The sequence below is a fragment of the Notolepis coatsorum genome (assembly GCF_963971535.1).
Source record: "Notolepis coatsorum genome assembly, chromosome: 9".
Taxonomy (NCBI): domain Eukaryota; kingdom Metazoa; phylum Chordata; class Actinopteri; order Aulopiformes; family Paralepididae; genus Notolepis; species Notolepis coatsorum.
In genome coordinates, this window is record NC_140173.1 from 35,133,418 (window position 1) to 35,157,033 (window position 23,616).

At 39.4% G+C, this 23,616-nt stretch overlaps 1 protein-coding gene across 3 annotated transcripts in view; it reads left to right on the plus strand.

The window, feature by feature from the left end:
* Window positions 1–2,118: 2,118 nt before the first annotated feature.
* Window positions 2,119–23,616, plus strand: part of LOC311234212 (actin-binding LIM protein 1-like) — a 283,408-nt gene continuing 261,910 nt past the window's right edge. For all 3 annotated transcript variants that reach the window (XM_084321336.1, XM_084321334.1, XM_084321335.1), the window contains exon 1: window positions 2,119–2,239. In XM_084321336.1, the coding sequence (XP_084177462.1) occupies window positions 2,227–2,239 (13 nt within the window). In that variant the 5' untranslated portion in view covers window positions 2,119–2,226. The remainder of the gene's footprint in view (window positions 2,240–23,616) is intronic.

Here is a 23,616-nt window from a genome sequence, read left to right on the forward strand (position 1 = left end):
TTGACCTTACTCCTAGAACCCACCTCACCCCTGCCCATTTTGACAACCTAGGATGGCTTAGAGTAGACGACAGAGTACAGCAACTTGCAATGGGCCTGGTCTACAAGATACACTACACCACTAAGGTACCCATGTACATGTCAAAATACTTCCCAAGGGTCAGTGAATACCACGATCACAACACCAGAGGGAGTTCCACAAATCATGTTCAACCCAGATTCGGCTCAAACAAGGGACTAAACACGTTTCGCAATTATGCCACATCAATGTGGAACGCCCTACCCACAGCCATAAAAAATTTGAAAACTGCTCTCAAAGAGCACCTATGGGAATTCGAAACTGGCCCCCATAAATGTCCAAACCCCCCCTCCCTATGCTTGCACCTTGCACCCCCACCCACCCCCTCCCAATGTACAGTATCCTCCCCCTCGTATGTATATATTTTCTGTTAGGATCTCTGTAAATGTCTGAACCCCCCTCACCCCCTCCTAATGTACATTTCCCTCCCGCTCGTATGTATATATTTTCTGTTAGGATCTGTTTAACAGTACTGTATATTTGTATATCTTGTATGTCACAAATGTAACAGTAGTGTATATCTGTATGTCATAAATGTCATGATTAGATTAGATTAGATGATTCAATTAGATTATTTTATCTGTATGTTGTGTATGTCATAAATGTCATTATGAATTGAAAATGGGGGACCCTGATGTAAACAAGATGAAAGTCTTTCTCTGGTCTGCATCCCCTTAACAATTGTGTGTATTGAGCTGTACTGTACTGTACCCATTCTGCAATCTGTTAATTAAAATGTTCAATCAATCAATCAATGTACAGGTGATTAAATATACAATACCGGATATACAATATATAAATGACTACTACTGAGCAATAGTGCTAAGCAGATGTATGTACAGAGTTGTAGTATTAATATTATGTACAGTGATACAGGTATAAAGTCATACTGGCCAGCAGCGTAAATAGTAAGAGTAGGTATTAGGCCTATATGCAGGTATGTACAGACAGATGCGGATAAATATATATACGGTAAGTATATATATATGCTGTGTGTATATGTACACAGCGTTATTTTGTACATGCTATAATACAGAGTAATATGGCCATTGATGATGGTCATTGAGTTATAATAATGAATCAGTGCAATCAATTAGGGACAATAAACAGTGCTGTCTATTCGGGGGCAATGATAATCAATACATTAAAATGGAAATGCTTGCAAATAGCACCCATAGGCAAACCGAGGGGTTTTATATTGTGTGAATGTGGCTGCTGATCTAAATGTATCTATAGAATTATGTATTTTATAGAAAACCACAGACCAAGCTTCATGTTCCCTTTCAAATGTCCCTCTCAAGTGATTATGCTTCATATTAAAGGTGCACTACGTAGTTTTGTGAGAGTCAGGGAAGTGAATAATTTCGAAGGTATATTTTCACAACTGACCATATAGAATAGGAGGGATCTGATATAATAGGAGGAGGGATCCATCTGACCATATCGAATAGCCAGGGATCTGATCAAATAGGATGTATCTGATAGAATAGGAGGGATCTGATATGAGTCCATCTGAGGTGGTAATATGATGATGGTTTTTATTGGTTAAATTGCTGGTACTCTATGATAGATGAAAGAAAACACATCTGTCCTTCAGAAACATTCTTTCTCTATTAGTCTGTCAACTTTATTAATTATTAAGGCTCTACTATCGTGTTCACTGTTCAGTATAGAAGAGCACATGCGTAATCCTCATCATAATAAAATAAAAATAGAATAGAATAAAAAGTAGACTAGCCTAGTTAGTGGGTCATTATTCATCCCGCAACACATCGACGACAGATCTATATACACCAACAATGTAGCAGTGTTTTCATTGATAACTTTATGTTCAATACGTTCACAATGTCTGACATTTATTAAAGAGGGGAATAACGGGATGCTCTCTGTAGCAGGACACGCCCTGTCGGTACAAACCGCTCTGTCCGTCGCGCTACACAGTCTACTCTACACTCTATATGGCAAAAGGCAGGCTGTGTTTTCACCCCATCATGTGTATAATAATGTAATTGATGACAGCAGCAGGAAGGTCGGCTAGATTATACACTGGAGTGTCGCGGTGGTCTTTCCCTTCGGAGTCGGCACCGCCGGGAGGAATCTCCTAAAAGAGAAGAGAGAAGAAAGATAGCTGTACCTCCTACACCCGGCATGTCGACCAGAGGTGAGTCTGCTCTGCAGAGGAGAACCAGGCAGCGGGAGAGACGCTCCAGAGGATCCGTCTCTGGGAGCTCGATTGTCGGGATGAAATGGAGGAGGAAGCCCTCAAATGTGTAGGCTAGTAATGCATGCTAGTAATGCGTGTTATAACTGGGTCACACAGGGAACACAACTACAGACCGCAAGCCTACTACAAGTTCACCCCCCTTATTAAATAAACATATATATTATTTATACCTTTTCATCTTTTGATCTGTGAATTATCAGCTAACCTGCTGGTTATTGGCTGTTGTTTCTGTTTGATATATTGCAGTAGATATGAGTGGTTGCAGCAGTATGTATCACACACCCTGCTGTCTGCTGTGCTCTGGAGTCTGGATGCTGTCTGACTCTGAGTTCCACTCACACACAGAGAGACCTGAAGAGATGAATGAGACATAACTGAGTACATAACTTGTACCGCTATGGTCTATATATACCCTGCTGTGTTTCCTATACAGAATAGTCATATGCATTACACTGTTTATGTTTATGCATGATGGCAGCACACTATATACAGTAGATACAGTTTACACAGTCTATATATTATAGTATATATACGGTCTGTCACTCACACACTTCCTATAGACCTGAAGATATTGATTGATTGATTGATTGATTGATTGATTGATTGATTGATTGATTGATTGATTGATTGATTGATTGATTGAACATTTTATTAACAGATTGCAGAATGGGTACAATACAGTACGGCTCAATACACACAATTGTTAAGGGGATGCAGAGCAGAGAAAGACTTTCGTCTTGTTTACATCAGGGTCCCCCATTTTCAATTCATCATAACATATATGACATACAGATAGACAGTACTGCTACATCTATACATTTATGACATACCAGATTTACAAATACAGTACTGTTTGTGATACAAAAATAGTCTAAAAAAGAGAGTATATATATTTGATGAAGAAACTGTACATTGGAGGTTGGATAGGTGGGGTGGGGGGGGAAACTGTACATTGGAGGTGGTTGGGTGGGTGGGGTGGGGGGGGGGTGGTTGGGTAGGCAGAGTGGGGGGGGGGTGAATGAGACATACATAACTGAGTATTCATAGCTTGTAATGCTATGGTTGTACCCTGCTGTGTGTCCTATACATTCATAGTTGTATGTATTAGATTATATTATATTAGTGTAGATTCAAATGTATTGTCATTATACGGCACAAGTACAGCACAATGAAAAGAAGTTTGGCATCCAACCAGAGTGCAAATGTAACAGTAAAGTGCAATAGTAATTAATATACAATGTACAGGAGATTAAACTCGGTATAAAATATATAAATTAGTATTACTGAGTAATAGTGATAATCAGATGTATGTACAGAGTTGTCGTATTAATATAATAATAATAATAATAATACATTTTATTTGGTGGCGCCTTTTCACGACACCCAAGGTCACCTTACAGATCATAAAAATAAAAGAAAACACAGCAAGGCAGTTAAAAGTTGAGGAAGTATAAAACAGTGAAGTTATAATTACAAAACAAACAAACAACAGGGGGTATAGGACAGTGAAACAGGTTATAGTGAATATGCGAGTTTGAACAGATGGGTATTATACTGATACAGGTATAAAGACACTATATGGTAGTAAGTCATACTGGCCAGTGGTATAACTAGTAAGAGTTGGTAAGGGATACGTACAGATATAGATATAGTATCTATAGATATGTAAAAATTATTATTTGATAAATACACACATATATATATATATATATATATATATACATACGGTATATACAGCATTATTGTTCATGCTATCATACAGAGTTACATGGGTTATGTGCAGGTGTATAAGTAGGTATATAGAATAATTATATGCAAGTATATTCAGACAGATATGGATATATATATATATATATATTACATAAATATAAATGTTTATATACGGTATATACAGCACAATTGTACATGCTATCATACGTAATTGTATGGGTAGACTATAGTATGAGATAAGTACTGTAGTTATGTTCAAATGTAGTGCTGTGTGTTCAAAGTTCATACAGCAATGGAGTCAGAGTTTAGAGTTTATATGGTGGGGGGGGGGGGGGGGGGGGGGGGGGGGTCAACATGGCACAGAGTTCAGAGAGATGACAGATTAGATTAGATTAGATTCTTTAATGACCACCCAGCCAGGCTGGTGGAATTCGTTTTCAGTGCAGTTACAGCATTGTTCCAACATAGAACATATAACATCACTTACAATGCATACATACTACATGCAGTTAAATACATAGATACATAATTACAAAGACCAAAATATCACAGTTTATGTCCATGTTCATAGCAACAGAGGTAGACATAAACTGTGATATTGTGGTCTTTGTATGACAGCTGAGGGAAATAAGCTGTTGCTGATTGATTGATTGAAAACTTTATTAACAGATTGCAGAATGGGTACAGTACAGTACAGCTCAATACACACAATTGTTAAGGGGATGCAGACCAGAGAAAGACTTTCGTCTTGTTTACATCAGGGTCCCCCATTTTCAATTCATCATAACATATATGACATACACGACATACAGATAGACAGTACTGCTACATCTATACATTTATGACATACCAGATTTGCAAATACAGTACTGTTTGTGATATAAAAATAGTCTAAAAAAGAGAGTATATGCATTTGACGTAGAATCTGTACATTGGAGGTTGGATAGGTGGGGTGGGGTGGGGGGGGAAACTGTACATTGGAGGTGGTTGGGTGGGTGGGGTGGGGGGGGGGGGTGGGGGGGGGGGGTTGGGTAGGCGGAGTGGGGGGGGATGAATGAGACATACATAACTGAGTATTCATAGCTTGTAATGCTATGGTTGTACCCTGCTGTGTGTCCTATACATTCATAGTTGTATGTATTAGATTATATTATATTAGTGTAGATTCAAATGTATTGTCATTATACGGCACAAGTACAGCACAACGAAAAGAAGTTTGGCATCCAACCAGAGTGCAAATGTAACAGTAAAGTGCAATAGTAATTAATATACAATGTACAGGAGATTAAACTCGGTATAAAATATATAAATTAGTATTACTGAGTAATAGTGATAATCAGATGTATGTACAGAGTTGTCGTATTAATATAATAATAATAATACATTTTATTTGGTGGCGCCTTTTCACGACACCCAAGGTCACCTTACAGGGGGTTGGGGGGGGACTGTACATTGGAGGTGGTTTGGGCTTGGGGTGGGGTGGGGGAGGGGGTTGGGTAGGCGGGGTGGGTGGGGGAAACTGTACAACTGTACAAGCAAAACTGTACATTGGAATATTGATGAAACCATACTTGGTTCCAAGAGGAGGGTCTTGTGTATTCTTGGGTTAGGTCATTTACTGTACATTGGAGGGGGTTGGGTTAGGACATTTACAGGGGCCAGTTTCGAATTGCACTCTCCCGTAGGTGCTCTTTCAGAGTGGTTTTGAAAGTGGATAGTGATTCACATTCCTTTACAGCTTTGGGTAGGGCGTTCCACATTGATGTGGCATAATTGCGAACCGTGTTTAGTCCCTTGTTTGAGACGAATCTGGGTTTAACATGATTTGTGGAGCTCCCTCTGGTGTTGTGATCGTGGTATTCACTGACCTTTGGGAAGTATTTTGACATGTACATGGGTACCTTAGTGGTGTAGTGTATCTTGTAGACCAGGCCCATTGCAAGCTGCTGTACTCTGTCGTCTACTCTAAGCCATCCTAGGTTGTCAAAGTGGGCAGGGGTGAGGTGGGTTCTAGGAGTAAGGTCAAGCAGTAGTCTGACCAGTTTGTTTTGAGATGTTTGTAATCTTGTTTTTAGCACCTTTGAGGTGCTTTGGTACCATGAGGTGCAAGCATAGTCGTAGTCAGTGATGCCGGTAACGCGTTACTAAGTAACGCGTTATTGTAATCTGATTACTTTCCCCCGAAAATAGTAATCTAATGCGTTAATCTTTAAAAGCCAGTAATCTGATTGCAGTTACTTGTCCAAGTGGCTGTGCATTACTATTTCGTTACTATCTCATCATAAATTCATAATGCAGGCGGAATGCAGTATTTTATTTCGTTTTCGACAGTCAAAAATACATTTTGAGCTGTTTTTCTTTTGGGAGTGACGTAGTGTGGCAGTGAAAGGGTTACACAAGAATGTGTCCCCGCGGCGTGACTGGACACTCTGTCTGTGAGTGACATCTGCTTTGGTACAATCACATTCCCCATCCACAGTCTGCGAATCAGAGGCAGAGTAGGGCGGGTCTTGAATCTTCACAGCACGTCATGTGACATATGCGCCAATCGTGTGACAGCAGGGCTCCGTCGGCTTATAGCTTATCCGCAACAGTAAGTTACTTCCGGGGTAGGCCTGATTGGCCCCGACAGGCACGTGACGCGCAACTTTCTCTGCCGCGCGGCACGCTCCGCCACGTGCCTGTCGGGGCCAATCAGGCCTACCCCGGAAGTCACTTACTGTTGCGGAACAGTTACAGGCGCTCCGTCGTCGGAGAATTCCACCCCAAAACGCTTGGCAAAATTAAAAGTGAGTTTCTGTTCAGACTTCCATCCCAAAACGCTCGTATAGCCTCAGTCACTACTTCACGTTCATATGCGGAGGAAACAAAATACTGTCTACCGCTAAAAACAGCACATCCAATTGCATTGAAAGCATCTGGAATCACAACACTGGGGGACCCTGATGTAAACAAGACAAAAGTCTTTCTCTGGTCTGCATCCCCTTAACAATTGTATGTATTGAGCTGTACTGTACTGTACCCATTCTGCAATCTGTTAATAAAGTTTTCATTCATTCATTCATTCATTCACTAGCCGACGCTTCGACTAGGTACAGGAGGACTCGGAGGCCAGCCAAACAGCAAAAGAGAGAGATTGTTTCTTTCCCTTTTGATTAATGTATATTTGATGGTGGCAGAGCAAAAGCTCTTATTTGCCAGATTTACAGTTAATTTACATGTTAAAGAGAGACTGATTGTATGTTTATAGAGAGACATTTATAAAAACAATTTAATAGTTACAGTTGATATAATTGAATAGTTCAGCCTGCATTTGTTAGATGTGAATGGATATACACTGGTTTTGTAAAACCACTGGCTGGCTGCTCTAATGCTGTGAGCATCATAGACTGTTGCTTTACCATACTTGATGGTACAGAAGCTGAAGCACTAGTTTAACGTTATATTTACGTTATGTGCAGAGAAACAAGTTAAAAACAATTTATGCACTTTCAATAAAGCGTTTAAAAAAAAACGGTTTTGGGGGAACGACGACGACTTCGTAACCTAGTTACTTTCAAAGTAACTAAGTTACTCTGATAATCAAGTAATCAGTAAAGTAACTTGGATTACTTTTTAAAGGAGTAATCAATAATCAGTAATCGGATTACTTTTACAAGTAATCTGTGGCATCACTGGTCGTAGTACACTTGAATGAGTGCTCCTGCCAGAGTCTTCAGGGTATTCTTGTTTACCAGAGAGGAGATCCGGTACAAGAATCGAGTTCGTTGGTTGACTTCTTTTTATTACATTGGATGCCATTTTGTCACAGAAAAGCTTTGCCTCTAGGATGGAACCTAGGTATGTAATTTCATCTTTCCTTGTGACAATATTGTCACCCACTGTAACTGAGAAGCCGTCGGTCTTGCTGAGTTTGTTATTTTAACCGAAGAGAATGGACTCTGTTTTGCCCATGTGTAATGATAGTTTGTTATCAGCGGGCCATATGCAGATTTTGCCTAGTTCTGAGCTGAGGGTTTTTTCAACCTGCAACTTGTTCTTGTCAGAGACCAGCAGGGCTGAGTCGTCCGCGAACAGGAACAAGTTGCAGTCACAAGCTGACGACATGTCATTTGCATAAATTATGAAGTCTCAGTCTGCTTGACCTGCTTGACCTAGAGCGGAGGTTCAGAGACATGACAGCAGAGGGAAAGAAGCTGTTCCTGAGTCTGATTGAGTGTAGCGTCTCCTGGAGGGGCGGAGGGCAAACAGTCCATGATTGGGACGAGAGGTGTCCTTGCCGATGCCGCGTGCGTGCCTTCCTCAAGACACCGCTTGTGATGGATAGACTCAATCGCAGGGAGTGATGTACTGGTGATGCGTTTTACAGTGTGCATGCCAGTGTCAGCAATTGGGATGAAAGCATCACTTCATGGTACGGGTCTACATGTTGTCGTGGTAGATTTATCTGTGGTGGCCGACTACAGCATCAGACAATATATCACACTAAATATATTGATGAATAACAGCCCAGTCTGACACAGTAACATGAGCTTGTGTTGATAAATACATGTGACCAGGAGGACCCGCCCCTGGCCTCACGACGTCCTATCTGGTCTGAGCTGAGACAGGTGGCTTCCTAGATGGTCATTCGCCGCTGAGCACTAAGCGGTGATGCTATCTGGACACACATCACTGCACCGGTCAGATCGGACAGATTAGTCAGGTGATTTTTGTGTGTATTTACTTTGGGGGGGAGGGGAGCTAAACCACGTCCAGCTGTTCTGTGTGCAGGACTGACTGTTGTCTCATGTACAGCTGGATAGCTGTTGAACTCTGAGTTCTCAGTTGATACAGTATAATATATATATGTAACGGTTGTCATATCGTCACCTTAAACTTCGATGCCCGAGCGAGTTTCGAACCCGTGGTCTGCCGCACCACGGACCGACAGCACAGACCGCTATACCAAGAGGTGAATTCACTGCTTTGCAACGTGTCTATGTGTCTTTTAAGAGTGAGAGGGAGTGGCGGCTGGGTGGCGCAGTGGGCAAGGCGCTCGCCACTAACGCAGGAGATGCTGGTATCGAACACAATTGGCAGTGTTAGAGGGTGGGAAAGCCGGTGGGTGGGGATTGGACGTTGTGGACAGCGACTCCTACAGGTCGGTTGGGTGACGCGTGTACAGCAGAAACAGGAAGTATCGGGGGCAGCGTGAGCCTCCCACGCGTTACTCCTCGCCACTGAGAGTTCGAGCTGTCTGGTGAAAAGATGCGACAGGCTGCCTCCTTGTGTACCGGAGGGGACACGTGATGCAAGGCTTCTATCCTCACTACAGCCGACCAGTGGGAGGCATAGTCTGGCAATGTTCAAGACAGGGGAGCGAAGAATTGGAATTACGAAATTGGGATGGGAGAAAAATAAGGAGAAAAAGTGGATAAAAAAGAGTGAGAGTGAGTTTAACCCATAGCAGCGCTACTCACCACAGTCACTTCACAACATCTGAAGTCCATCGTGACTGCGCCTCGCGGTACCATCCGTTACATATATACAGTCTATAGAGTCTATATACAGTGTATAGTCTACATACAGTCTATACAGTATATATATACAATCGTATGCAGTCGATACATTATATTTAGTTTATACATCCTATATACAATATACAGTGTATACACACATGCAGTCTATATACAGTCTATATATAGTATATACAGTCTATATACACTCTGTACAGTCTATATAGTATATATACAGTAGTCTAAGATAAGATATGCCTTTATTGATCCCCTTAGGGAAATTAGTCATAGCAGCATGGGGAGGGGAGGTACAGGTATGGTCAGGGCAGGGTAATATAAATATATAGACTATACTCCCAGATACACATTTAGACTTTCTCTCAGGGACTCCCAGATACTGTACACAGTAAGACCTTCTCTCAGGGACTCCCAGATACTGTACACAGTAAGACCTTCTCTCAGGGACTCCCAGATACACATGCTTGTTCCTCCATTTGAAAGATGTACCTAATAGGGCTGAACAATTAATTTACATTTGATTGAAATCACAATATAGCCCCTAGTGCAATATTCAAATAAATATAGCTTAGTGCAATATCCAAATAAATATAGCTTAGTGCAATATCCAAATAAATATAGCTTAGTGCAATATCCAAATAAATATAGCTTAGTGCAATCATTTGCTTTATTATTGTGGGTAAAGAATAGTGCATTTAAGTGTAGATACAGTATGTGTATGTATGTATTGTAGAGAAAGATGTATATTCACACAATCACTGAGTAGTAGAGAGGGGGTAAGATTAAATACGTTTATACTTCTTCCTACTCCTTTTGAGACTATTATTAATATTATTTACTTGTTTTAACTATTTTGGTTTGTTGTTGCTTTTTATTTAAAAACATTTCTATTCGATTTTATGTATTTAAATTTTTCACACGTTTTAAATAAAGATTTAATAAAAATTCAAAGAAATGGTTGTACAATTGCCAACTTCTCTCCTGAGAAGCAAACACTGTGTCAGTGAGCAAATAACGTTACACTTGGAATAAGTCCTGACTGGAACTACTGTGTTATGTCCAAATGATGTGTGTGTAGTAGGCCTACCTTAGGCCATCTGGCTGCTCACATATTAGTTTACTGTAGCTATTATGTTCACTGTACTTTCTGATACATAGCATTATTAGTGTTTGAATAAAATAAAAGCAGTTTTGTTACAGTCTGTGTTCCTTCACAGTGAGTGAAGCAGGAGGAAGGGTTGTGCCGACATTCCTCAGTGTTTGGAGCCAGAAAGAAGAACAGTATGTTGAGAGCAGAATGAGAACCAGTCGGATCAGTTAAACCAGTCTAATCGCGTGGATATATCTATAGTGAGACTGCATTAATATTCCATAAGTCTTGTTGTACCACACACACACATGCGCACTGTATAGCCTACGTGTCTAATGAATGAACAGTAGGCTTATATTATTCTAATGTCTTGTTTCATCAGGATTTAGTAGATACTTTTGCTCTGCCTTATACGTACAGTAAGTACAGTACACATATTAAGGCCGCCAGAGTCGGGCGTACCGTGAGTGGACTGTACTACTATAGGCCGGGCAGCGCAGTATCTGTGATCTCCTAATAAAACAACAACATTAGAATAATATATGCCTATACTGCGTTCATTCATTACGTACGTAGACTATACAGTACTGCACGTGCAAGTGTGTGTGTGTGTGTGTGTGTGTGTGTGTGTGTGTGTGTGTGTGCGCGCACGCTGCGGCAGGTGGCCATGAGCTGTAGTATATATGATGACAATACATTAATCTAATCTCATTTTGATCGGTCGCAAAGCGCTTCCGCTACCTATATCGGCCACCATTTCCACCATTGCGTGCGCGGCTGCATCATCAGTTGCATTATAATGAGCTGGAGCAGGTGCGCCTCCGCTTCCTCGATCTCAAACTCGTTTTGATGACTCGTTTTTGCGATTCCATTTGCACACGGCCCTATTGGCCGTCTCTTACTTTTCTCAGAAATGTCCAAGTTGTCAAAAAAACCACAGTATTTTCATGATCATATAGTTTACATAAGAGAAGAACATGACCACATGACCAGACAAGCTACGTCAGGCCATCTACTGGCACCTAAACCCAGAACAAATCTACTAAAAGCTTCTGTGACTTACAGAGCTATCATGGAATGGAACTCATTGCCAAGCTACTTCGCTAGTTTGCTGAAATAGAATCCAAAACCACTTTCAAGAAAAAATTTAAATACCATCTACTAACGAGCATGCACTGAACCCTTATGGCATAGCGGTGAAAACCAATTGACTGTTAATTGTATTTATGTTGATGGCAGTGAGTGCTGCTCAGGAAGCACTATTTATTTTATTTTAATTCTTTTATTTTAATACTTTTTAATAATAAATATCTTGTACAATATCATCCTAACTGATGTTGATAATGATGTAATTGATGATGTAATTGATTTTGATGTTGATAATGATGTAATGTATTGAATATTGTTGTATCGTTGTGTGTGCCGGACCCCAGGAAGAATAGCTTTTGTCAAGTGCTAATTATCCTAAATAAACATAAACATAAACATATAAGGAGCCGTCAGAGGCGTGTCTGTATGCAAATGACCTAGACGGGAACGCACGTTAATATTTGTGATATTATGGAGGAATGAGTGACATTCCTCATTGCCGGCATCCCAGCTGGGATCGTTTGGGCCACTTAAGACAGCTTCCCCAAGCGTTGGTGTATCAGGGTGTACTTGTCGGCGATTCTGTCTCAGTCGGTTCCAAGATGGTTGCCCTAAGAGAATTGATTGATTGATTGAAAAGTTTATTAACAGATTGCAGAATGGGTACAGTACAGTACAGCTCAATACACACAATTGTTAAGGGGATGCAGACCAGAGAAAGACTTTCGTCTTGTTTACATCAGGGTCCCCCATTTTCAATTCATCAGGACATATATGACATACACGACATACAGATAGACAGTACTGCTACATCTATACATTTATGACATACCAGATTTGCAAATACAGTACTGTTTGTGATACAAAAAGTCTCCAGAAAAAGTGTGTATATACATTTGACGTAGAAACGGTACATAAGAAGTCTTTGGGAAATGTTGGTGAATGAGTCCCAATGTCTCTTCATCATTAATCACAGAGAGAGAGAGAGAGAGAGAGAGAGAGAGAGAGAGAGAGAGAGAGAGAGAGAGAGAGAGAGAGAGAGAGAGAGAGAGAGAGAGAGAGAGAGAGAGAGAGAGAGAGAGAGAGAGAGAGAGAGAGAGAGAGAGAGAGAGAGAGAGAGAGAGAGACAGCAGGTGACACGGAGGTGAGTGAGATTAATGAATGCTGATGGTTAAGAGACTGAATAATCATAACAGTTTAATGCTAATGTCCTACTGGACTCATCATGTATATATCAACATTCATTCTAGTCATTAGTTTATTGATTTGATTTCTTGCATGTTGACCTTGGTGTGTTTATTTTATATATAATTCGCTAATGTTGCTATTATGTCTATACTACTATGCACTCAGACACTAGTCGACACTATCCGGTACATCTGCCAGAGATGTTCACCTCCTGTTGACTTGTTCACAATTTGTAAGTCACTTTTGGATAAAATCATCAGTTAAAGATTCCCTCCAGATGTATTTTATTTTTAAACCTTTAGAAAATGTTCCATATTAACAATCTGTATGAATATTTCTTTTCACCAAATTGTTCAATAAACTGTCTGAAAATGTCTTAGCAGCATATCTACACCTTTACCCTCATTAAGAATGCAAGGATCTATGAATATAGATAGATAGGGAGGTAGGTAGGTAGGTACATAGGTAGGTAAGTAGGTAGAGGTAGATAGGTAGATAGATAGGGGATTGTGTTCATTTAGATTCTACAGACATCCGTGGAATTAAATAATTACAATAAACATAAATACGACTATGTCTCGATGTATTGGTGTGCACCCGAGTTTTTAAACAGCTTTATTTGGGAGAAGTCCTTGGGGATTGTGGTCACTTCGATTTTACAGTCATCCACAGAATTAAATAATTATAACAATAATAATACGACAATTTACATTTAAATTTACATTTAGTCATTTAGCTGACGCTTTTATCCAAAGCGACTTACAGGTTCTGTACGACAAGTCATCAGGAAGGGTACAACTCTATCAGCTGAGTAACAATGTTCATCAAAGTGTTGCGTGTTACAGTGTAGGTTAGTTAATTAGGACAAGTGCATGACAGTAAGGTTAGTTAGGGTTCGTTTTTTTATTTTATTTAAATATTTTTATTTCAGATAATGGTTGAAGAAGTGTGTCTTTAGTCGACGGCGAAAGATTGGACGGGTTTCTGTCCTAACTGGGGTGGGTATCATTCCACCATTGTGGGGCAAGGACTGAGAATAGGCAGCTTTTCTTTGATGACCCTCCCGGAGCTCGGATAGGAGTAGGTCTGAGGCGGCCAGAAGATGCAGAGCGTAGGGGTCTTGAGGGTGTGTAGTTAGAGACCATTGACCGGAGGTAGGCGGGAGCAGTTCCCTTTGCCGCACAGTATGCTAGGTCGAGGGCCTTGAAGCGGATACGTGCAGCAATGGGGAGCCAGTGCAGGTCCCTAAGAAGTGGGGTGACATGGGCCGACTTCGGTAGGTTTGAGATCAGGCGGGCCGCTGCATTCTGAATGAGTTGAAGAGGCTTGGTGGCAGTGGCCGGGAGGCCAGCAAGCAGTGCGTTGCAGTAGTCGAGGCGGGGGATGACTGTTGATTGGACGAGGAGTTGGGTGGCTTCTTTTGTCAGGAAGGGGCGGATCCTTCTGACGTTGCTCAGGAGGAATCTGCAGGTTCTGGTTGTCGCTGCGATGTGAGCAGAGAAGTTCAACTGGTCATCGAGGACAACACCAAGGTTCTTGGCGGTCAGGGACGCGGTCACAGCTGCATTCTCGACTGTGATGGAAAGGTCGGTCAGGGGGGAGGATTTGGCCGGCAGGTGGAGCAATTCTGTTTTGCTTAGGTTCAGTTTGAGGTGGTTGGTCGTCATCCAGGCGGAGATGTCGGACAGACAGGCCGAGATCCGCTCAGAGATATCTGAGGGAGGGAAGGAGAGGAAGAGTTGAGTATCATCGGCATAGCAATGATACGAGAAGCCATGAGACGTGATAATGTTACCCAGTGATTTAGTGTAGAGGGAGAAGAGAAGGGGTCCTAGGACCGAGCCCTGGTAGGACACCCGTCCGCAGGGTGCGGGTGGCCGACAGGGTCCCTCTCCATGACACTTGGTAGGAGCCGTCATTGAGGTATGATGTCAGCCATGTCAGCTAGGGATGGGTACCTTTCACATTTGAACCTGTGAATCGATACCGGTACCCAACGGTACCTTTTTTCGGTACTTTTAAAAAAAAATTAAAAAAAATATTTTTTATTAATTTTTTTTTCCTTTTTTTTTTCCTTTTTTTTTAACTTTTTTTTTTCGTGTCAACGTTCACACGCACAATATATGCTTACCTAGGATTTGACTTGATTCAACAACAAAGCAGTCGGAGCAATGACAAGCCGAAAACTGTCGAAATTTAATTTACCTACCTCAGTCGTAAAAAAAAATCCAGACTTCAAATAACTACAATTTCGACAGTTTTCGGCTTGTCATTGCTCCGACTGCTTTGTTGTTGAATCAAGTCAAATCCTAGGTAAGCATATATTGTGCGTGTGAACGTTGACATGAAAAGAAAAAAAGTTAAAAAAAAAAAAAAAAATTAAAAAAAAAAAATTAATAAAAAATATTTTTTTTTATTTTTTTTTTATTTTTTTTCGGTTTCTCACTTGATTCGATACTCGGTAGTACCGACGTGTTTCGGTTCGGTACCTCAAAAGTACCGAATTCGGTACCCATCCCTAATGTCAGCGCAGAGCCAGCCACTCCCATTCCTGCGAGGGCCGCGAGGAGGATCTGATGGTTGACTGTGTCGAAGGCTGCAGATAGATCTAGGAGAATCAGGACAGAGGAGAGGCCCTTCGCTTTTGCTAAGTGAAGAGCCTCTTTGACCGCAATGAGGGCCGTTTCTGTGGAGTGGCCAGTCCTGAAGCCTGACTGATTAGGGTCTAGGAGGACAATATTTGTATCATTAACAATTACGTTTTACATTTATAGTCATGACTCAACAAACCATGTCAGAAAATAAATAAATAAATAAGAACCCAATCGCGGATGGAATAGACTGTATTAATATTCCATAATACCGTCTTGTTCTCTATTATATTATTTATTGTTGGTTTCATTTATTTATTGCATTGCTTGCGCACATCTAAGAGCCAGTGGAGAAACGGCTTGGCGATGATGCATAAGGTAGATGCACTCAGCGCATACACACACACACACACACACACACACACACACACACACACACACACACACACACACACACACACACACACACACACACACACACACACACACACACACACACACACACAGACATGTACTGTATACGTGCGTAATGAATCGTTACAGTAGGCTTATATTATTCGAATGACTTGTTTTATTAGGAAATATATGGATATGCGCTGCCCTATAGTAGTAAGTCATACTGTAGAACTTAGCGTGACATCTTATTTAGTAGTGTCAATACGGAACGACTGCACGCTTGGCTCTCAGGTCTCTCCGTCTCCGTCTCCGTCTGCGGTCATGAACCAGGGGGGCGGCGTATTATCAGCAATCTCCTAATAAAACAAGTCATTCGAATAATAGAATGTACTGTTACTGGAAGGATTCATTACACATGTATACAGTACATTCTATGTATGTGTGTGTGTATGTGCGCTGAGTTCATCTGCCGTATGCATCATCGCCAAGCCGTTTCTCCACTGGCTTTTAGATGTGCGCAAAATAAATAAAACTAACAATAAATAATATCATAGAGAACAAGACAGTATATGGCATATTAATACAGTCTATTCCACTATACAGTAACTATATCCACAGCGATTGAGTTTAGTTCTTATTTATTTTCTCCGAAATGAAGCCTTTAATCACCTGTGCATTGTATGTTATACAATTGCACTTCACTGTTACATTTGTACATTTGTTGGATGCCAATGATGACAATACATTTGAATCTAATCTAATCTAATTTTAATCAGTCACAAATTGCTTTTGCACTATGGAGCGTGTGTGTGTATGTACAGTATCCTCACAATATCAGCTGCTGCATCGTTAATAAACTATAGATTTATATGGAATTCGTTAATCTATAATAATTAATATATAATTCCACTATATCTGTGCGATTGGTTTTAGTTCCTATTTATTTAGTTTGCAGTGTGTGTGTAATGCTCACAATGCCTTCTTGAGCCATCAACATAATTGTTAATGATACAAATATTGTCGTATTTATCTTCATTATAATTATTTAATTCCGAGGATGTCTGTAGAATCGATTTGAACTCAATCACCAACTATTTATCCCAAATTAAGCCTTTTACCAGCTTCATTACCTGTGCATTACTATTGTACTTTACTGTTACATTTGCACTCTGGTTGGATGTTGTATTGTACTTGTGCTGTATAATGACAATACATTTAATCTAATCTAATCTAATTTTGATCAGTCATAAATTGCTTTCATGCTATTTGTTGAATATTTCCTAGGGTCAGCACAGATCACCCACCTCACCCCTGCCTACTTTGACAACCTAGGATGGCTTAGAGTAGACGACAGAATACAGCAACTTGCAATGGGCCTGGTCTACAAGATACACTACACCACTAAGGTACCCATGTACATGTCAAAATACTTCCCAAAGGTCAGTGAATACCACGGCCACAACACCAGAGGGAGCTCCACAAATTATGTTAAACCCAGATTCGGCTCAAACAAGGGACTAAACACTAGGGGTGGGGGAAAAAATCGATACGTAGTAGTATCGCAATACTTTGCGTGGCGATACTGTATCGATACAGGGACGCCAAGTATCGATATTTAATTATTCATAAAAAAAATATATATATATTTTTTTTTGTATATATTTATTTTTGTATAAGGAAGTTGTATTGTTCATTTCAATACCTGTAATAGTACAGTAGTCCACACTCACACACACATGTGCATTCAGTTAAGTTGGAATATGACTGTAATACAAACAGTTCAGTTTGTCAGGTACATGCAACACAGATTACAGTGTTTACATCTGTCTGCTTGAGAAAATACCATGTTCTGCAATAAAAATGATTGAAGTGAGATGAACAGACTGAACTTTATTTTATTAGATAAAACATGTTTTACTTGTTGAAAAAAATATATTTAGTATCGCAATACTATCGTATCGTGACTCAAGTATCGTGATAGTATCGTATCGTGAGGCCTCTGGTGATTCCCACCCCTACTAAACACGTTTCGCACTTATGCCACATCAATGTGGAACGCCCTACCCACAGCTGTAAAGGAATGTGAATCACTACCCACTTTCAAAACCTCTCTCAAAGAGCACCTACGGGAGACTGCAATTCGAAACTGGCCCCTGTAAATGCCCTAACCCAACCCCCTCCAATGTACAGTTACCCCCCCCCCCACCCCGCCTACCCTACTGCTAGACTATACAGTACTCCGAGCATGTGTGTGTGTGTGTCTGTGTGTGTGTGTGTGTGCGCGCGCGTGCTGCGGCAGGTGGCCACGAGCTGTAGTAGCCTGTATATGATGACAATACATTAATCTCATTTTGATCGGTCGCAAAGCGCTTCCGCCACCATTTTTACACGGCTGCATCGCATCAATTGCATTTAATGAGCTGGACAGGTGTGTCTAAACTCTCGACTTTTTGCGATTTAATTTGCAAACGGCACAGAGCCTGGCGTATAAGGAGTTATCGGAGGCGTGTCTTGTATGCAAATGACCTAGACGAGAACGCGCGTTCATAGTGACATTCCTCATCGCCGGCATCCCAGCTGTGATCGTTTGAGCCACTTAAGACATCTTCCCCACGCGTTGGGGAATCAGAGTGAACTTATCGTCGATTCTGTCTCAGTCGGTTCCAAGACGGTTGCCCTAAGAGAAGTCTTTGGAAAATGTTGGAGAATGAGACCCAATATCTACTCATTTTCCCATGTCTGCTGAAGCGGCATGTGTCAAGTTGCAACATATCGGACCTATTAGTGACATCACATATGCAGCTCAGATTTCAGGAAAGTGCAGAGAAGCTCTCGCTCAAGAATGTGAAGAAGGCTCTCTGGTGGAATGTTCTGCATGAATAACAATCTGTCTAGAGGAGAGAAGGAATTAACCATGAATATCAATCTGTATAGAGAGAGAGTCTACAAGAGAGAAACAGTTAACCATGAATATCAATCTGTATAGAGAGAGAGTCTACAAGAGAGAAACAGTTAACCATGAATATCAATCTGTATAGAGAGAGTCTAGAAGAGAGAAACAGTTAACCATAAATAACAATGTGGATCTTTAACTCTCTGCAGTGAAAAGGTGTCAGTGGTACATTCCTAGGCAGAATGAACTCCCCCACACTGCTAATAGTGGTACATTCCTAGGCAGAATGAACTCACTGCTAATAGTGGTACATTCCTAGGTAGAATGAACTCTCCCACACTGCTAATAGTGGTACATAGTGGTAAGCTCTCCCCTGTTACTATTCATTCATCATCACCACTTAAAGCTCTTCCCTGTTACTATTTATGTATCATCACCACTTAAAACGATATCCTGTTACCATTCATATTTGCTGTACTTTCACTTTGGTAATGTTTGTAAAAACTAGTAAAACAGACACATATTCTGCTTTCCAATATGTTAATGTTCAAAACAATTTTCCATCTACACATGGAATTGTTCAAGAATGTATACGAACATACCCAACATTTATAAGAATGTATATGAACACATACCCAACATTTATAAGAATGTATATGAACACATACCCAACATTTATAAGAATGTATATGAACACATACCCAACATTTATACGAATGTATACAAACATACCCAACATTTATAAGAATGTATACGAACATACCCAACATTTATAAGGTCAGAATTCTGGATTGAAGCTTTAAGATACACACAATTGATTACAGTTCACATTTTCATGTAGGTGTTCCTAAGCTGGGCCTCCCTCCTCCCCTCTCTCTCCTCATCATGACAGGGCAAGCAGCACCAGCTTGGCAGTGATGACCTTCTGTTAGAACCTACCCGACATTTATAAGAATGTATACTGTATGAACATACCCAACATTTATAAGAATGTATACTGTATGAACATACCCAACATTTATAAGAATGTATACTGTATGAACATACCCAACATTTATAAGAATGTATACTGTATGAACATACCCAACATTTATAAGAATGTATACTGTATGAACATAACCAACATTTATAAGAATGTGTACAAACATACCCAACATTTATAAGAATGTATACAAACATACCAAACATTTATAAGAATGTGTACAAACATACCCAACATTTATAAGAATGTGTACAAACATACCCAACATTTATAAGAATGTGTATGAACACATACCCAACATTTATAAGAATGTATACGAACATACCCAACATTTATAAGAATGTATACGAAAATACCCAACATTTATAAGAATGTGTACAAACATACCAAACATTTACAAGAATGTAGAACACATACCCAACATTTATACGAATGTATACGAACATACCCAACATTTATAAGAATGTATACGAAAATACCCAACATTTATAAGAATGTGTACAAACATACCAAACATTTATAAGAATGTAGAACACATATCCAACATTTATACGAATGTATACGAACATACCCAACATTTATAAGAATGTATACGAACCTACCCGACATTTATAAGAATGTATACGAACCTACCCGACATTTATAAGAATGTATATGAACACATACCCAACATTTATAAGAATGTATACTGTATGAACATAACCAACATTTATAAGAATGTGTACAAACATACCCAACATTTATAAGAATGTATACAAACATACCAAACATTTATAAGAATGTATATGAACACATACCCAACATTTATAAGAATGTGTACAAACATACCCAACATTTATAAGAATGTGTACAAACATACCCAACATTTATAAGAATGTATATGAACACATACCCAACATTTATAAGAATGTGTACAAACATACCCAACATTTATAAGAATGTGTACAAACATACCCAACATTTATAAGAATGTATACGAACCTACCCGATATTTATAAGAATGTATACGAACATACCCAACATTTATAAGAATGTATATGAACACATACCCAACATTTATACGAATGTATACAAACATACCCAACATTTATAAGAATGTATACGAACCTACTGACATTTATAAGAATGTATACGAACCTACCCGACATTTATAAGAATGTATACTGTATGAACATACCCAACATTTATAAGAATGTATATGAACACATACCCAACATTTATAAGAATGTATATGAACACATACCCAACATTTATACGAATGTATACAAACATACCCAACATTTATAAGAATGTATACGAACCTACCCGACATTTATAAGAATGCATGTGAACATACCCAACATTTATAAGAATGTATACTGTATGAACATACCCAACATTTATAAGAATGTATACTGTATGAACATACCCAACATTTATAAGGTCAGAATTCTGGATTGAAGCTTTAAGATACACACAATTGATTACAGTTCACATTTTCATGTAGGTGTTCCTAAGCTGGGCCTCCCTCCTCCCCTCTCTCTCCTCATCATGACAGGGCAAGCAGCACCAGCTTGGCAGTGATGACCTTCTGTTAGAACCTACCCGACATTTATAAGAATGTATACTGTATGAACATACCCAACATTTATAAGAATGTATACTGTATGAACATACCCAACATTTATAAGAATGTATACTGTATGAACATACCCAACATTTATAAGAATGTATACTGTATGAACATACCCAACATTTATAAGAATGTATACTGTATGAACATACCCAACATTTATAAGAATGTATACTGTATGAACATAACCAACATTTATAAGAATGTGTACAAACATACCCAACATTTATAAGAATGTATACAAACATACCAAACATTTATAAGAATGTGTACAAACATACCCAACATTTATAAGAATGTGTATGAACACATACCCAACATTTATAAGAATGTATACGAACATACCCAACATTTATAAGAATGTATACGAAAATACCCAACATTTATAAGAATGTGTACAAACATACCAAACATTTATAAGAATGTAGAACATATACCCAACATTTATACGAATGTATACGAACATACCCAACATTTATAAGAATGTATACGAAAATACCCAACATTTATAAGAATGTGTACAAACATACCAAACATTTATAAGAATGTAGAACACATATCCAACATTTATACGAATGTATACGAACATACCCAACATTTATAAGAATGTATACGAACCTACCCGACATTTATAAGAATGTATACGAACCTACCCGACATTTATAAGAATGTATATGAACACATACCCAACATTTATAAGAATGTATACTGTATGAACATAACCAACATTTATAAGAATGTGTACAAACATACCCAACATTTATAAGAATGTATACAAACATACCAAACATTTATAAGAATGTATATGAACACATACCCAACATTTATAAGAATGTGTACAAACATACCCAACATTTATAAGAATGTGTACAAACATACCCAACATTTATAAGAATGTATATGAACACATACCCAACATTTATAAGAATGTGTACAAACATACCCAACATTTATAAGAATGTATACGAACCTACCCAACATTTATAAGAATGTGTACAAACATACCCAACATTTATAAGAATGTATACGAACCTACCCGACATTTATAAGAATGTATACGAACATACCCAACATTTATAAGAATGTATATGAACACATACCCAACATTTATACGAATGTATACAAACATACCCAACATTTATAAGAATGTATACGAACCTACCCGACATTTATAAGAATGTATACTGTATGAACATACCCAACATTTATAAGAATGTATACGGTATGAACATACCCAACATTTATAAGGTCAGAATTCTGGATTGAAGCTTTAAGATACACACAATTGATTACAGTTCACATTTTCATGTAGGTGTTCCTAAGCTGGGCCTCCCTCCTCCCCTCTCTCTCCTCATCATGACAGGGCAAGCAGCACCAGCTTGGCAGTGACGACCTTCTGTTAGTAACCTGAATAGCACTGTGGCTTCCAACAGGGCCATTGTCAGGATCCACTCACCTTCATGCTGTGGTCCTTTATAAGAGAACATACAGAACAAAAGGACTAGGGTTAAAAAGATGTAAAACAAAAAAGAAAATAATAATAATAATAATTCAGATTTAAAAAAATATCAAGTAGAAAAAGTAGTTGACTCTAATAGCAATGATCTCAATTCTAGATAGAGAATTAATTTACTGTAATTTCACTCTTCTCAAAGGAATATGTGCTTACTGTTTTCTCCAGAGTCAGACAAGAAGACAGATACCAATTTCCTCTCTGTGCGTTCAGTAGAAAGCTATCCGGCTGCAAGCTAGCTTAGCTTAGCACAAATGAATGGAAGCGGATACTCTGGGAGAGGTGTTTTTGGCCAACAGCTAGGCTAGTGGTCTGTATCCGCTTCCATTCATTTGTGCTAAGCTAGGCTACTGTAACTATTGCACAGAAATATACCTGCATATAATCCTTTCTATATACCTACTTATACACCTGCATATAACCCATAACTCTGTATGATAGCATGTACAATAATGCTGTATATATAGCATATATATGTAACGGTTGTGACAACGTCACCTCAAACTTTGATGCCCCGAGTGGGAGTCGAACCCCGGTCTCCCACACCGCAGGCAGCAACACAGACCGCTATACCAAGAGGTGAATCCACTTCTAAGTAATGGGTTTATGTGTTTTTTTTTTTTATCTATCTTTTTTTTTCGATTTTTCTCCCATCCCACTGTTAGTCGTTATGCCAATTCCCAACCCCCCCCCAGGAGACGGAGACTATCACATGCTATCCTCCGACACATGCG